The 14,170-nt window shown below is 35.8% G+C and overlaps 1 protein-coding gene across 5 annotated transcripts in view; it reads right to left on the reverse strand.

Annotated features, from left to right (window-relative positions):
- ANKRD28 (ankyrin repeat domain 28) overlaps positions 1 to 14,170 on the reverse strand; it is a gene marked incomplete at its 3' end in the record, with an annotated part of 121,413 nt that overhangs the window by 93,193 nt on the left and 14,050 nt on the right. For 2 of the 5 annotated variants that reach the window (XM_084903294.1, XM_084903296.1), the window contains one exon: positions 6,573 to 6,645. The exons of the other annotated variants lie outside the window; for them this stretch is intronic. In XM_084903294.1, the coding sequence (XP_084759420.1) occupies positions 6,573 to 6,590 (18 nt within the window). In that variant the 5' untranslated portion in view covers positions 6,591 to 6,645. Of the gene's footprint in view, positions 1 to 6,572; positions 6,646 to 14,170 lie in introns of those variants that run through there. 5 annotated transcript variants of the gene reach the window in all.

Genomic DNA, 14,170 nt, shown 5'->3' on the forward strand with positions numbered 1-14,170 from the left:
ACTCCTTCCAGCTTTTCTCTATCAGATTCAGCATGAACCTCAGGACAATTCCCTTCATAGTCACATGATACCTGACAAACTTCAAGGCATCATGTCAGACACATATTGTGCAGTAGAAGGGGGACTTTCCCTGGCATGTAAACATAATTGGCACACATCCCTTTCTAAACAAATCACTACTAAACAGAATAGAATTACCACAATTAACTTATACTATCAGGGATTTCTCCAAGTCCTGTGGGATAGAGATGGGCATTCAAACAAAAACTGAGGCCTGCAAGGAAGGAAGCAGGTTACGGCCAGTGAGCAGGCAACCAACAGTATGTTATGTAACTACATCAAGCATGTCAAGCTCGTGGCCCACAGGCTGCATCTCTCTTTAATTTGGCCTGTGTTAGCCTTTTAGTTTGACATGCTTACACTACACTGAAAAATTAAACATTGGCATTTTATTTCAATAGATTAATTTTCCCATAATTATGAATTAATCTCAACACACAAGTACTGAACAATACTCTGAAGACTCTTGAGATTTATTTTTTTGAAGGGAAAAAAAACCAGTCATCAGTAATTTATCTTAAAACAGATTAAAGGCAGTCATTTGATAAATGCCACTGATAAAAGAGATTAGTATACCTTAGAATATTAAATAATGAAATTACACTTTAATTAAAACAAAGGCTTTATCTCAAAAATGTTTCCTAATAATCTCATTTTTCTCTTCTAGAAAAAGTAAGGCTAATGACTAGAAATAAATCAGACTGCATCCAGAGGACTGAGATGAGAACACATTAAAAGAGGGTAGTATGAGGGTGGAAAGTATTTTGTCTGAAAAGGAGTCAGGTGGAATATGATAGCTTTAAAATATTTGAAGTGCTGTCATTATGAAGCAATACCAAATTGCATAATTCTGAAGGTAAGGATTAGGATCAATAGGCCCTGGCCGGGTAACTCAGTTGGTTAGAGTTGTCCTGATATGTCAAGCTTGCAGGTCCCATCTCCAGTCAGGGCACATACAAGCAGCAACTAATGAATGCAAAATTAAGTGGAACAACAAATCTATGTTTCTCTCTCTCAAGTCAATTTTTTAAAAAAGAATTAGGATCAATGAAAAATAAATAACAAGCAGGAAGATGAAATCTGGTTCAATATAAGATAGTACCTTTATCTAACATTATTTTGCCTGAAGATGGAGCAAGGTTGGCTGCTCATGTGGGACAGGGATGAACATTCATCCCACCCAATTTAAATACCTGATGCTCTATGCACTTTATGTGTAGTCAGTTTTAACAACTTGTTTGCAAAGTAGTTTTAAATCATAATTTCACAGATAAAAATCTGTCTGGACAAGTCAAATATTGAAAAAAACCACATGGCTAAGAAATGGAGAAAACTGGATTCTACTCCAGGCCCATCTGTCTCCAAAGCTGGCTCTTCCCACACATCACACACCTAAGAGAAGTTAAATTAGCAGTTGTTAAGGAAGCATATGGGATTTCTGAGTTGTCAAAAACAGAGTATCATCTGATTTAAAGTCCCTTTCAAAATTAAGATGCCAGAAATGAAAAGTACTACTTCCTTCCATTTGTAGGAGTACTTCCTACTTTAAGAATGCTCTCACATCTAGTCTCATAAAAAATATTTTAAGGTAAGTGGGAGGCATTATCTGTTGACATTCTACTTCTCAGAGAAACAGGACAACAAAGATGAATTCCTTCAACTTCCTTCTGATTTACTTCCAAACATATTTGTTTGTATTTTTAACTTTTCCCTCTGATATTTCATTCATTGATCATTTATTAAGCACCTATTTTGTTTGTTTAATCTTCACCCAAGGATATGTGCATGTTTTTAAAATTGATTTTACAGAAAACGAGAGGGGGAAGGAGAGGAGGGAGAGAGGGAGAAAGGGAAGGAAAAAGGGGAGGGAGGGAGGGAAGGAGGAAAGGAGAGGGAGAGAGAAAGAAGGGAGGGAGGGAGGGAGGGAGGGATGGAGGGAGAGAGAGAGAGAGAGAGAGAGAGAAACATCAGTAATAGAGAAGCATCACCAGGGTTCAAACCTGCAACCTGAGTATGTGCCCTGACTGGGAAACAAACCTACAACCTTTTGAGATATGGGACAATGCTCCAATCAAGTAAGCCTGGGCCAAGCACATTTTAACATGCCAGGTACAAACCTCAAAGACTTCACAATCTGACGGGAAGAGTTTGTATTCACAGAGGAAAATATAAGTTTATTAAAAAATATTTCCATCTTCTTACAGACCTTACATTTATCAATTCTGACTATTATATCACTCTGATTTATCCCTTACTGCTGCTATCTCTGTTCCTTCCTCCTGGCCCACTGAAACTTCTCTGCCTCCCTAACAAGCTACCACTCCTACTTGTTTCACCTACTGCAATCTGACTTCCATACTCACCATTTGGAAACTGCTCTAAGATCACCAAGGATTACCTACTGAAAAATCCTCATTTTCCTCAACTACTATTCACTATTGGATACCAATGCTCCTCTTGCTACCTGCATAAAAGTATCCCCTATTTTTCCCCACCTTATTCTTTGGCCCCCTTTTACTTGGCTTTTCTTCAGTCACCCGTATTTAAATACTGGCTTTCCTTTCAGCTCATTTTTTACTGCAAGGAAAGCTAGTACTACAATTTCTTTCTAGACAATCTCATCTATTCCCATAGTATCATCCATTAACTACGTGATAATTCAAAGTCTTTATTTCCAGTCCTAACCTACAGACTCAACTTCCAAATGCTCAGTAGGCCATTTTACCTGCATATTCTGTATTATCTCAGATTCAGCATGTCAGGACTCACTTTATCACCTCTAATCCAGTTCCCCAAAGTGTTCTTTTTCTGAAATTCCTAAGCTGGCTAATAGTAATGGCACCACCAATATACAGGACCTAGAACAGGTGTCGGCAACCTGCGGCTCTGGAGCCGCATGCGGCTCTTTTTGTTAAGTGAAAAAATCCTTTTTCTGCACGATCCGGCATTAAGGTAAGAAACAATATATGCAGTGTTATATTTGTTTTAAATGTTGCAATGGTTTTGAGGCTCCCAGGTTTTTTTTTCTCCTTCGAAAACAGGTCCAAGTGGCTCTTTATGTCTTAAAGGTTGCCGACCCCTGACCTAGAACATAAAAATAATTACCTGAAAGCCTTACCTTACTTCATCTCCCACTTATAGTTAGGCACCAAGATCTAGGAATTTTACCAAAACTTTTCCTGAATTCTTTCTTCCCTCATAGTGACCGAGTTCAGACTCACTTTAGTCTTCACATGAGTTATCAAAACCACCTCATCTCAACTCTTGGCTCTCCTTTTTCTATTTCTATCCATCCTAGTAGCAGACATAGGTTATTTCACAAGAATCTCTTTCTTTATAGAGTACATCTGATCCAGACATATATAAGAGGCCCAGGACTGGCCAGAGTACCACCTACCTACTCCTAGCCCCATGTCTAGTTCAGGTGAGAACACACACTCACAGCCTTCCTAGGACTTGCTTTCCTGCCTAGGCTATCGGGAAAGATAATCTCTTTTATTTTGGGATTATAAGTAAGAAAAATGTAAGCTAAATTGCCTGCCTGTAAGAGGAAAAACGTCAAAGTTTAAAAAGGGGACGAGGGTGGTGATGGAGAATCCACTATCACCAAGTTCTGACCACTCCTATCACCTGACTAATAAATTTCCTTTTGCGTTTCAGCTACTTTGAGTTGTGATATCTGTCATTTGTAAACAAGAGTCCTGATTAATCATTCTCTATACTACCCATTATTTTTATAAATCATTCATTAAATGTTATTTGCTTGCTTTTAATACATTAAATATTATTTGCTTGCTTATTCAATTAATTTTGTTGCTGAAGACCACCGCCTTGTCTTCAGCAACAACAGTAGATTAGTTAAATCAGTGGCAGGATCATGAGTAATTTGATCGTTCCTTCAGAGGTCTATACATTTGTGTTTGTTTTTTAGCAATACCACTTCTTATAATTTGCTAACCATAATCACTACTTTACAGGAAAGAAATGTCCTGGAAAGGTTATATGACAAAAGTACACATTCCAATACATCCTAAGAATGTTAATTTCACTATTCTAAGTGATGGATTTTAAAATGATTCCTTATGTGAATTTAGAAAATTTGCAGAAACCAATGCAAATACACCATCCAGTGGTAAAAGATGAAAATTACAACTTAGACAGCAATCACAGCACAAGTAATTGAATTTGTGCCTCTACCTGGTCTTCAACACACATTTCCAGAAAAGAAAAAAAAGGGGGGGGCAAAATGTGATGTTGACTATGTCTGCTATTTGTTACCATTTTCCCAATCAAATGTTATTCTTATTATCTTAAGTTTAACTTTTCTTTTCTGACTTACCCACCCATTACCCAAATGCTTAATTGAATTACGATAAGAGTATTTTAATATTCATCCAAAGCCTTAATTGAGCCAGAGGTTAGGAAAAATAGTTTATAAAAAAGAGAAGAAAGGGTGTGGGGATGAATGTCCAATGGAATTCTAGTTGATAAAAGCCATTCAAGGTAACAACAAATGAGAGGCATCATATGATGTTGTTCTTTTTAAATTTGGTAGACAACACTGAAAGGCCAGGTAAAGATTCACAGTTGACCAATTCATACACAATTAAGAATTTCTAGAGACTATTAATCTTTAATGACAGAAATTTATACCTGTCTCAAGAAAACCTACTAAATAACATTTTCTCAATAATCAGCTCCCCTCTTCCCAAAATAAAGATGGATAAAATCTTTCAGTTTTCCACAGAACAGCTTTCTTATCCTGTCCTCTTGTTTAAAAAAAAAGTTTAATTTAAAAACAAATTATAACAACAACAACAACAAAAAACCAAAACCAATAAGTGGTTTTTTGTTTTGAAATACCTTTGCATTAAGCCTAGTTAATATCAAATGGAATTATCATTTGGATAAAAAAATATTTAACAAAAAGTACAGTAAGTTGCAGGCTGGGTTATAGTTTCTTCCTTTCTACAGAACCTTTCAATATGCTATAGATTTTAAGTCAGATTTTAAGCACCTTCCACTGAAAATCTATCTTATTAAGTTTTCCAGAAATACCTGGCCTACCACACTTACTAGGAGTACTAGTTAATAATGCGGATTTTTTCGATAGATGGTTACACATATGTTGATATATATATATATATGCAATTTGATACGTATGCTATTTTGTTGTGTTGACAACAAGCTTCAAAACTTCATAAGTCAAATTTGCTGAAAGTGTTAATATCATAGATATTTTTACACTTAAAAATGTCGAATTTTGTGCCAAAAAAGGAGCATTTGCGGGAAGTTTTAATTCATTACTTTATTTTGAAGAAAAGTGCTGCTGAATACTCTGGGAAGCTTATGGTGAACATGCTCCATCTCAAAATACTTGTGAATGCTGGTTTAAACTTTTCAAAAGTAATGATTTTGATGTGAAAGACAAGAACATCCAGGTCAACCAAAAAAGTCTGAAAACCAACAATTACAAGCATTTTTGATGAAGACGTGTGTCAAACTCAAAAACAACTTAAAGATTAAACATTGCTCAGCAAACAATTCCCGATCATTTATAAGCAATGGGAAATATTTTAAAGGGAGGAAAATTGGTACCACATCAACTGAACTAAAGACAAATGAAAACCAAAAAGTCATCAGTAAAATGTTGCTTCAATGGCACGAAAGAAAGTCTTTTCTGCATTGAATTGTGATTGGTGATGAAAAGTGGATTTATTTTGAGTATCCCAAATGCACAAAATCATGGGTTGATCAACGTCAACCAACAACATCGACTGCAAGGCCAAATTGGTTTGGAAAGAAGACAATGCTCTGAGTTTGGTGGGATCAGGAAGGTGTGGTATATGATGAGCTTCTAAAACCAGGTGAAACTGTTAATATTCATTGCTACCAACAACAAATAATCAATTTGAACCACACTTTGATTGTGAAACTCCCAGAATGTTCCAGAAGACAGCAAAGTAATTTTGCTTCATGATGATGCACCATCATACACTTTAAAACCAGTTAAAGACACCTTAAAAGATCTTGCCTGGGAAGTATTAACCCACCCGCCGTATTCACAAGACCTTGCTCCTTCAGATTACCACTTGTTACGATCGATGGCACATGCACTTTCTGAGCAGCACTTCAAAACATACAAAGAAGTGGAAAATTGGGTCTCTGAATAGTTTGCCTCAAAACAAGAAAAGTTTTATTGGGACAGTATCCACAAATTACCTGAAAGATGGGGAAATGTGTAGCTAGCAATGGACACTTTGAATAAAGCACTTTTGAAGTTTCTCTTGAAATTACCGTGTTTTCTTTGATTACAAAATCCGCATTATTAACTGGTATACCTGGTATAAACAAGCCTACAACAAAAGACTTTAGCTTATACTAAATATTTTTCACATACACATATGTATAAAAGCGAAGTTTAAGTTATGAGAAGGCATAAATAGCAACAAACTAATAAATCACAAGAGCTGCCTATATTACTGCAGAGAGACCACTGGAAAATAACCTACCATAATAGGAATCCCCATACTATTTTCCTCTGGTGGAAGCAGTAGTTGTATTGTTTCAATTCCACTCTCAGGCCTGTAGCAGAAAACAGATATCAAAAGCAAGAATATGCTGACACTAGAAAAGAAGGGCTATGTTATAAAAATAACTAGTACCTTTAAACATTGAATTATTGGATATTAAAAGTCTTATTAATTCTGAACTTTGTCATACCCTTCTATCAAGAAAAAAAAATTAATCTGTATAAGACAGTTTTTTTAAAAGTTTTTTTAAATATATGAACCAATCCTTACTGTATTCTCAGAAGAGACTCAAAAGTGGGGTTTGAGTCCTAGAATTGCTAACAACACAATATTTTCATATTTTTAAAAAGAACTATTCAAATATATTCACTATAATAATCACATAATTTCATGGGGGCGTCTTAACCTAAGAAACTATCTATAAAGTATAAAATATTTAATCTATATAATTTCTGAATATTTAAAACATGTTCATTTTAGTAATATATACAGAAATCACAATATCTCCCAAAGAAAGCTATTGTACTTAAAATAAAAAAAGTGATAATTACTGTTTAGTAATTTGTTCTCCCCTTCTTCCTCCACTTGGCAATGTGGACTTTCCCCCAAAACACTTTCAATGATTATATATAGATTACATTTAAAAGTATTACGTTACTGTATTTACCAATTTCCTAAGATTAAACATTTGGGTTGCTCCTATTTTTTTCTTATATAATAATTTTTCCAGAATCTTATTCCAACAGTTATTTTTAGTAACATGGATTGCCTTCAAGTAAATAAAATTAGGCCTAAAATATTTTGGAACCATAATTCTCATGTGCAATGGCCTATAAAGAACAAATGTCAGAATTAAATTCCCTGTATAGAGCATTCCATCAACCTCATTTCTTATTAGTCTGCAAGAATCACCAGTTTTTACTATCTTTGTCAATGTGATTATTGCTGTGTTTTAGTATGCTTTTCCAGTATGTTAGAAGATAGAAACCATCCTGTCCACTCTAGTGGGTAGCTACGATTCTAAACATATTAAATTTTTTCTTTTCCTCTTGTCAAAACTCTATATGAACAAATTAACCTCATAAAAATAATAATGGGCCATTACTTTTATAACTACCATATATTAATGTAACAGACAGTAATTTCATTAATTTGCCATTTGGTGGCAGCAAATACAAAAGAAAGTAAATTTGCCAAGCGCTTGTATTTATTATATTATTACCAATATAAAGTTAGTCTTCCCTGAGTCATGTATTTTAAACAAGAGTTTCAAATGAAAAATAAAGCTTTGTAGGTTTTAATAGTTAATAGTTAAATTTTATGTTAATAGTCAAGCTCAAAACAATATCATGAGCAAATTCCTAATTAACTGATTGAAAATAATAGCCTCGTGTTACGATAGCATTCACAATTTAGTTATCTCAAAAATTGTGATCTTGATTTTTACAAAAAAAAGTAATTGCAAAAGCTTCATTTGTACTGATGCAACACACATAGAGGAGTGGGCAAAAGTAGGTTAATAATACAATAACTAATAAATAAATAATAAAATAAGAATAAACTTTCAAAACTATAAACATAATTTTGCCCACTCGTGTGTGTGTGTGTGTGTGTGTGTGTGTGTGTGTGTGATGTAAAAATTAACATTTTCTTACTCTAACCAACTCCAGTTGGCCTGGCTTCCCACCCCCATGAATAACTTATTCAATAATCATTTGCTAATAACTACTATGGGCTAAGTACAGCAGTATAGAGGAATAATTTCTAGCTTCATGAGGCTCACACAAAATCTCTCATATATCCCTTTTCCCAGACTTGTAATATGGGGTAGTAAAAGATCAACTTGAAAACCTAAATATTATATAAATATACATGCATAATACAAAAAAGTGTATAGTTTCCCTCTATATATAATTTACAATAAAAATAACCACATAAAAAATATTAGAGAAGATCCAAGATGGCGGCTTAGGTAAACACACCTAAACTGCTGCCGTGCACAATTTCAAAACTACAACTAAAAGCAAAATGTCTATCACCCAGAACCACGGGAAAACTGGCTGAAAGGAAGCTCTACAACTAGACTGAAAGAAAAAAGGAGCATTCAGAGCACAAGAGTTGAAAAACTGAGGTACAGGGGCGCAAGCATGATACGGGCAGGCGGCGGATCCCAGATGGCGGAGAGCGTTGCTTTCTTCAACCCGAAGAGAGACAAGCTACCAATCTCTTTGAAATCCAGTTTCTGGGGAGAAGCTAGAATGTCTGCCATCGGGTCGGAAAGTGAGGATGGCTTGCTTGCGGAGCTGCATGCAAGAATAATTGTTTGCTGTATTGGGGCGAGAGGCAGAGAAGGCTGATTGGCAGCCATCGCTGTTTGCCACACCCTAGCCTAGAGACACCCTGAGACTCCACCCTGAGACTCTGCCCCGCACAATCTACAAACACACCCAAGCTCCAAGCAGTGACTTTTGCACATGGATGGCCTTCTCTATTGCAGTTTAACCTAACAAACTTGCAACCTGGTGCAGATAGCTCCAAAGCTTCCAAGCTCCTCTTCCAAGCTCCAAACAGGGAAGAGAGGGCTGTGGTTCTCGCTGTAGCTCCTGCAGGGAGGTCTCAGAAAGTAGCTGAACTGCACCCCATTGGAGATCCAGAAACTAGTGTATCTAGTAGTTGGTGTGAAATGACACCAGATTTCAACTATCCTCATAAGGGACACATTCAAGAGACAGACTCAGTGAGCACCAAAACCCTACGGGAACAAGTCCGTCCCCATAAACGTGTCTCCATTACAGCAATTCTTCCTTTATAGAGACAACGTGTCCTTACAGCCAATTGGCCTGGAGGTCAATTCCTCGCAGTGACACCAACAACTATCAAGACTTAATTACAAGGGTGTACACACAGTCTACAAAGGGGTGCACCAAGAATGTCCACATCAGGCAACTGGGAGGCTGACCCATTGAACCATATAGAACACCCAGGCTCACAAAGCTACCCTACCAACTCGGGGAAGCAGCGAAAATGCCGAGAAAAGGGAGGAGATCTCAAACAAAAGAAATGGAGGAGAACAAAAGACTGGATATAGAGTTCAAAACCACAGTTATAAGGTTTTTCAAGAATTTCCTAGAAAAGGCCGATAAATTTAACAAGACCCTTGAGGATATGAAAAAGAAATTAAACCAACTAGAAATTAAACATACACTGACTGAAATAAGAAATATTATACAGAGACCCAACAGCAGACTAGAAGAATGCAAGAAACAAGTCAAAGATTTGGAATACAAAGAGGCAAAGGACACTCTTCCAGAGAAGCAAGAAGAGGAGAGAATCCAGAAAGTTGAAGATAGTGTAAGAAGCCTCTGGGACAACTTTAAGTGTACCAACATCAGAATTATGGGGGTGCCAGAAGAAGAGAGAGCAAGACACTGAAACCTATTTGAAGAAATAATGACCAAAAACTTCCCCCACCTGGTGAAAGAAATAGTCTTACAAGTCCGGGAAGCTCACAGAACCCCAAACAAAAGGAATCCAAAGAGGACCACACTAAGACACATCATAATTAAAATGCGAAGAGCAAAAGACAAAGAGAATCTTACAAGCAGCAAGAGAAAACAGTTACTTACAAGGGAGCACCTATACGATTATCAGCTGATTTCTCAACAGAAACTATTCAGGCCACACAGGAGTGGCAAGAAATATTCAAAGTGATGAATAGCAAGAACCTACAACCAAGATTACTCTACCCAGCAAAATTATCATTCAGAATTGAAGAGCAGATAAAAAGCTTCACAGATCAGAAAAAGCTAAAGGAGTACATCACCACCAAATCAGTATTATATGAAATGCTAAAAGGTGTTCTTTAAAAAGAGGAAAAGAAGAAAAAAGTAAAGATAAAAATTATGAACAACAAATACATAACTATCAACAAATGAATCTAAAAGTCAAGTGAATTAATAATCTGAGGAACAGAATAAACTGGTGAATATAATAGAATCAGGGGCATAGAATGGGAGGGGATTGATAATTCTCAGGGGGAAAGGGGTGTCTGTGTGGGGGATATGAGAAGACTGTACAAAAATCATATACCTATGGATGAGGACAGCGGGGGGGGAGAGGGGGGAGAGGAGGTAAGGGCAGAGAGTGGAGTGGGGATCAGGTGGAGGGGAGCTATGAGGGGTGGGGGAAAAGGAGAAACAATTGTAATAATCTGAAAAATAAAGATTATATATATTAGAGAAAAAAATACAAGACTTTTATTTTTTGTATGATTGCCTTAATGTCTTCTTTCTCTTCTTTTAAAATATTAAGTTATTTCAAAAGGAAAAATATTTGGTGCCTTTAATTTACTACTCTTTTTATTAAACCCCCCAAAATATTAAGTGACCAAAATAATTGAATTACATCAAACTGAAAAGTGTATTTAGAGTATCTTTTTACACAATTACACAACAAAGTATGTCAAAAGTTTCCGTAACTTATAGAAATCATTGCCAAAGTGTCTTATAGTTCAAGATGTAAATTTTAAAAAAAGCAGGCGCTAGAATTAGGAGTGAATTAAAACTGAAACTAAATTTGTGCATACACTGACAGATTAACCATACAGTTAAGCACATCTGAATACTGTAAAGACCCAGTCTTCCACAGTGAGAAGGGGATGTATCCCATATACATCAGTATATCCAGCTCTATGGCTCTGCTTATTAATTATTACCACATAACAGTGATGAACAATGTCATGCAAGAACATTTCTCATACTGATGATAGGATCTTATTAGAAGAGAATTTTCATTTTCTTTTCTTTTTTTTAAGAGAGGAAGGAAGGGAATGGAGGAAAGAAAAGAGAGGAGGGAGGGAGAGAGGGAGAAAGAAACATCGAAGTGAGAGATACATTGAGAGAGAGAAACAAACATTGATGTGAGAGAGTTACATTGATCAGCTGCCTACGGTGGGCACCTCATCCAAGGATCAAACCTACAACTTGGGCATGTGTCCTGACCGGGAATCCAACCCATGACCTTCCAGTATAAGGGACAATGCTCTAACCCAGTGTTTTTCAACCTTTTTTGGGCAAAGGCACACTTGTTTCATGAAAAAAATCACGAGGCACACCACCATTAGAAAATGTTAAAAAATTTAACTCTGTGCCTATATTGACTATATACAAAGTAATTCTCTTGAATAGGAATCAAATAAACACAAAGAAAGTATTTTATAATTACTTTATTATGAAATATTAAGTAAACAAAATAGTGAAAAATTATAAAATTCTTGTCTTGTCTGCACCTACGGCACACCAGGCAACAAGTGTGCCGCGGAACAGCGGTTGAAAAACGCTGCTCTAACCAACTGAGCCACACCGACAGGGCTTCATTTTCTTGTTTTTCTGTTTATGTCAAGAAGATACTATTGATAGATTTTACAGGTTAAAAATTAACATCAGCAACTTCACGTGGTCCAACCCAATACTTGTTATTCACAACGTAAGTTCCTTGAGGGCAGGTACCATTTCTTATTCCCCTCAAAATACCCATCTTCTAGTAAGGGAGAAAGATAAGTAAAATGTAAACTGACAAGCAGTGCAATAATGCTTTGATAGAAGACAGAGAAAGAGACATACCCACATATGGTGCATTAGAAATCATAAGGTATACTCGTCAATGATGAACGATATCAGGAAAACTGGAAGCGACCAGGAAAATAAAGTTAAATAGAATTCTTTTGCTCAGTAATCACTACATTGAGATGTATGTGTTTAAAGAAATATCATCGATCAGACCATCAAACCTCAGAGGGAAGGTAGGATAGAGTGGAGGTAAGGGGGAGAGATCAACCAAAGGATTATATACATGCATATGGCCCTAACCAATGGACACAGACAACATGGGTGAGGGCATGAGTGGGGGGGATGGGAGTGTAATGTGGGAATAAGGACACATATATAACACCTTAATCAATAATTTATTTTAAAAAAACACACACAAAAAACACACGGGTGTTTTTTTTTAAGGGTGACTTTAGAAACCAATCATATACAATGTTCAAAGTTTGTTTAGAATTATTTTAGCTAACTTTAAAAAGAATTTGACAAAAGAAAATATAACACATACCAAATATGCTTTAAAACACTCCAAAAACATTGAGGAACGGTAAAAATGTTGATAATTTTTGTAAATGGATAATCAGTTCATAGGGGTTCATTTATATCTTTGTGTGATAAAGTTTAAGAATTAAATTATATAAAAAAAATTTTAACTAAAGAAAGTAAATTATATTGTGAATTTAAAAATAAAGGAGACAATGCAGTATTAGATTGACATCGCCTTGTGATTCTACTCACACATAATTGAAAAAGAGAAATTTAAAAAGTTAAAGTGGTTAGGTCCAATTTAGGTCTAAACTTTATCAGAAAACATACCAGCCAATTTAGGGAACTAGGGAGATGTGGTAGATCTAAATCAAAGTTTCTCAAAGTCAGCACTACTAACATTTTAAGCAAAATAATTGTTGTGGAGTCTTGTCATGTCCATTGCAGGATGTTTAGCAGCATCCCTGTCCTCTACCCATAGATGTCTGTAGCATACACCCCTCCAAGTGTGACAACCAGAAACATGTTCAGATATTGCCAATCTAATCCATCTCTGATCTAAGCTGATGAGTTCTTAGAATGGTGAGCTTACTATAAAAAGAAAAAGGAACTTAACAGTATATTCTTCAAAAGCAACTTGAATAAAGCAACATGAAACTAGCCAGAATCAGACAAGATATTTACTCCACCTTAACATGACTCCTCACAACCATTCAAGTTGTCAAATATTTGGATAAATATATTTTTTTAAAATGTAAATATGTACATTTCCTTACACTTAAATACAACATGCTAAACAAATTATTCTTTTTTGATGATTTATCTGAAATACCCAGAATAGACAAATCCATATAGGCAGAAAGAAGTTGCTAAAAACTGAGGGCAGGGAGAGAGGGTGAGTTAACTGCTTAATGAAAATGGGTTTCTTTTGGAGGTGATAAAAACATTGTGGAACTCGATAGTATTAACAGTTGTAGAACACTGTTAATGTATTTAGTGCCACTGAATTGTACACTTTAAAAAACACTGAATGTAACACTAAAATGTAATTTACAACTTTGAAAAATAAAATTCAGATTACTTAAATATTTAAAGGGCAAAATATAAATTGACTTTATGAAATGTTATGCAACCATTAAAAATTATAATTAGGAAGATTATGTAGCAACTAGGTGAAGCATGACCAGAATGAAATTAATCTTTTTGAACCCATATTAGATATGGGAGCTCTATCTTTAATAATGTGTCCCTGAGAAACATTTTATTTATTTATTTTTTAAAATATATTTTATTGATTTTGTACAGAGAGGAAAGGAGAGAGATAGAGAGTTAGAAACATTGATGAGAGAGAGTCATCGATCAGCTGCCTCCTGCACACCCCCCACTGGGGATATGCCCGCAACCAAGGTACATGCCCTTGACTGGAATCGAACCCGGGACCATTCAGTACCCAAGCCGACGCTCTATCCATTGAGCCAAACCGGTTTC

Source organism: Pipistrellus hanaki, assembly GCF_964339955.1.
Source record: "Pipistrellus hanaki genome assembly, chromosome: 13".
In the NCBI taxonomy this organism is placed as follows: Eukaryota; Metazoa; Chordata; class Mammalia; order Chiroptera; family Vespertilionidae; genus Pipistrellus; species Pipistrellus hanaki.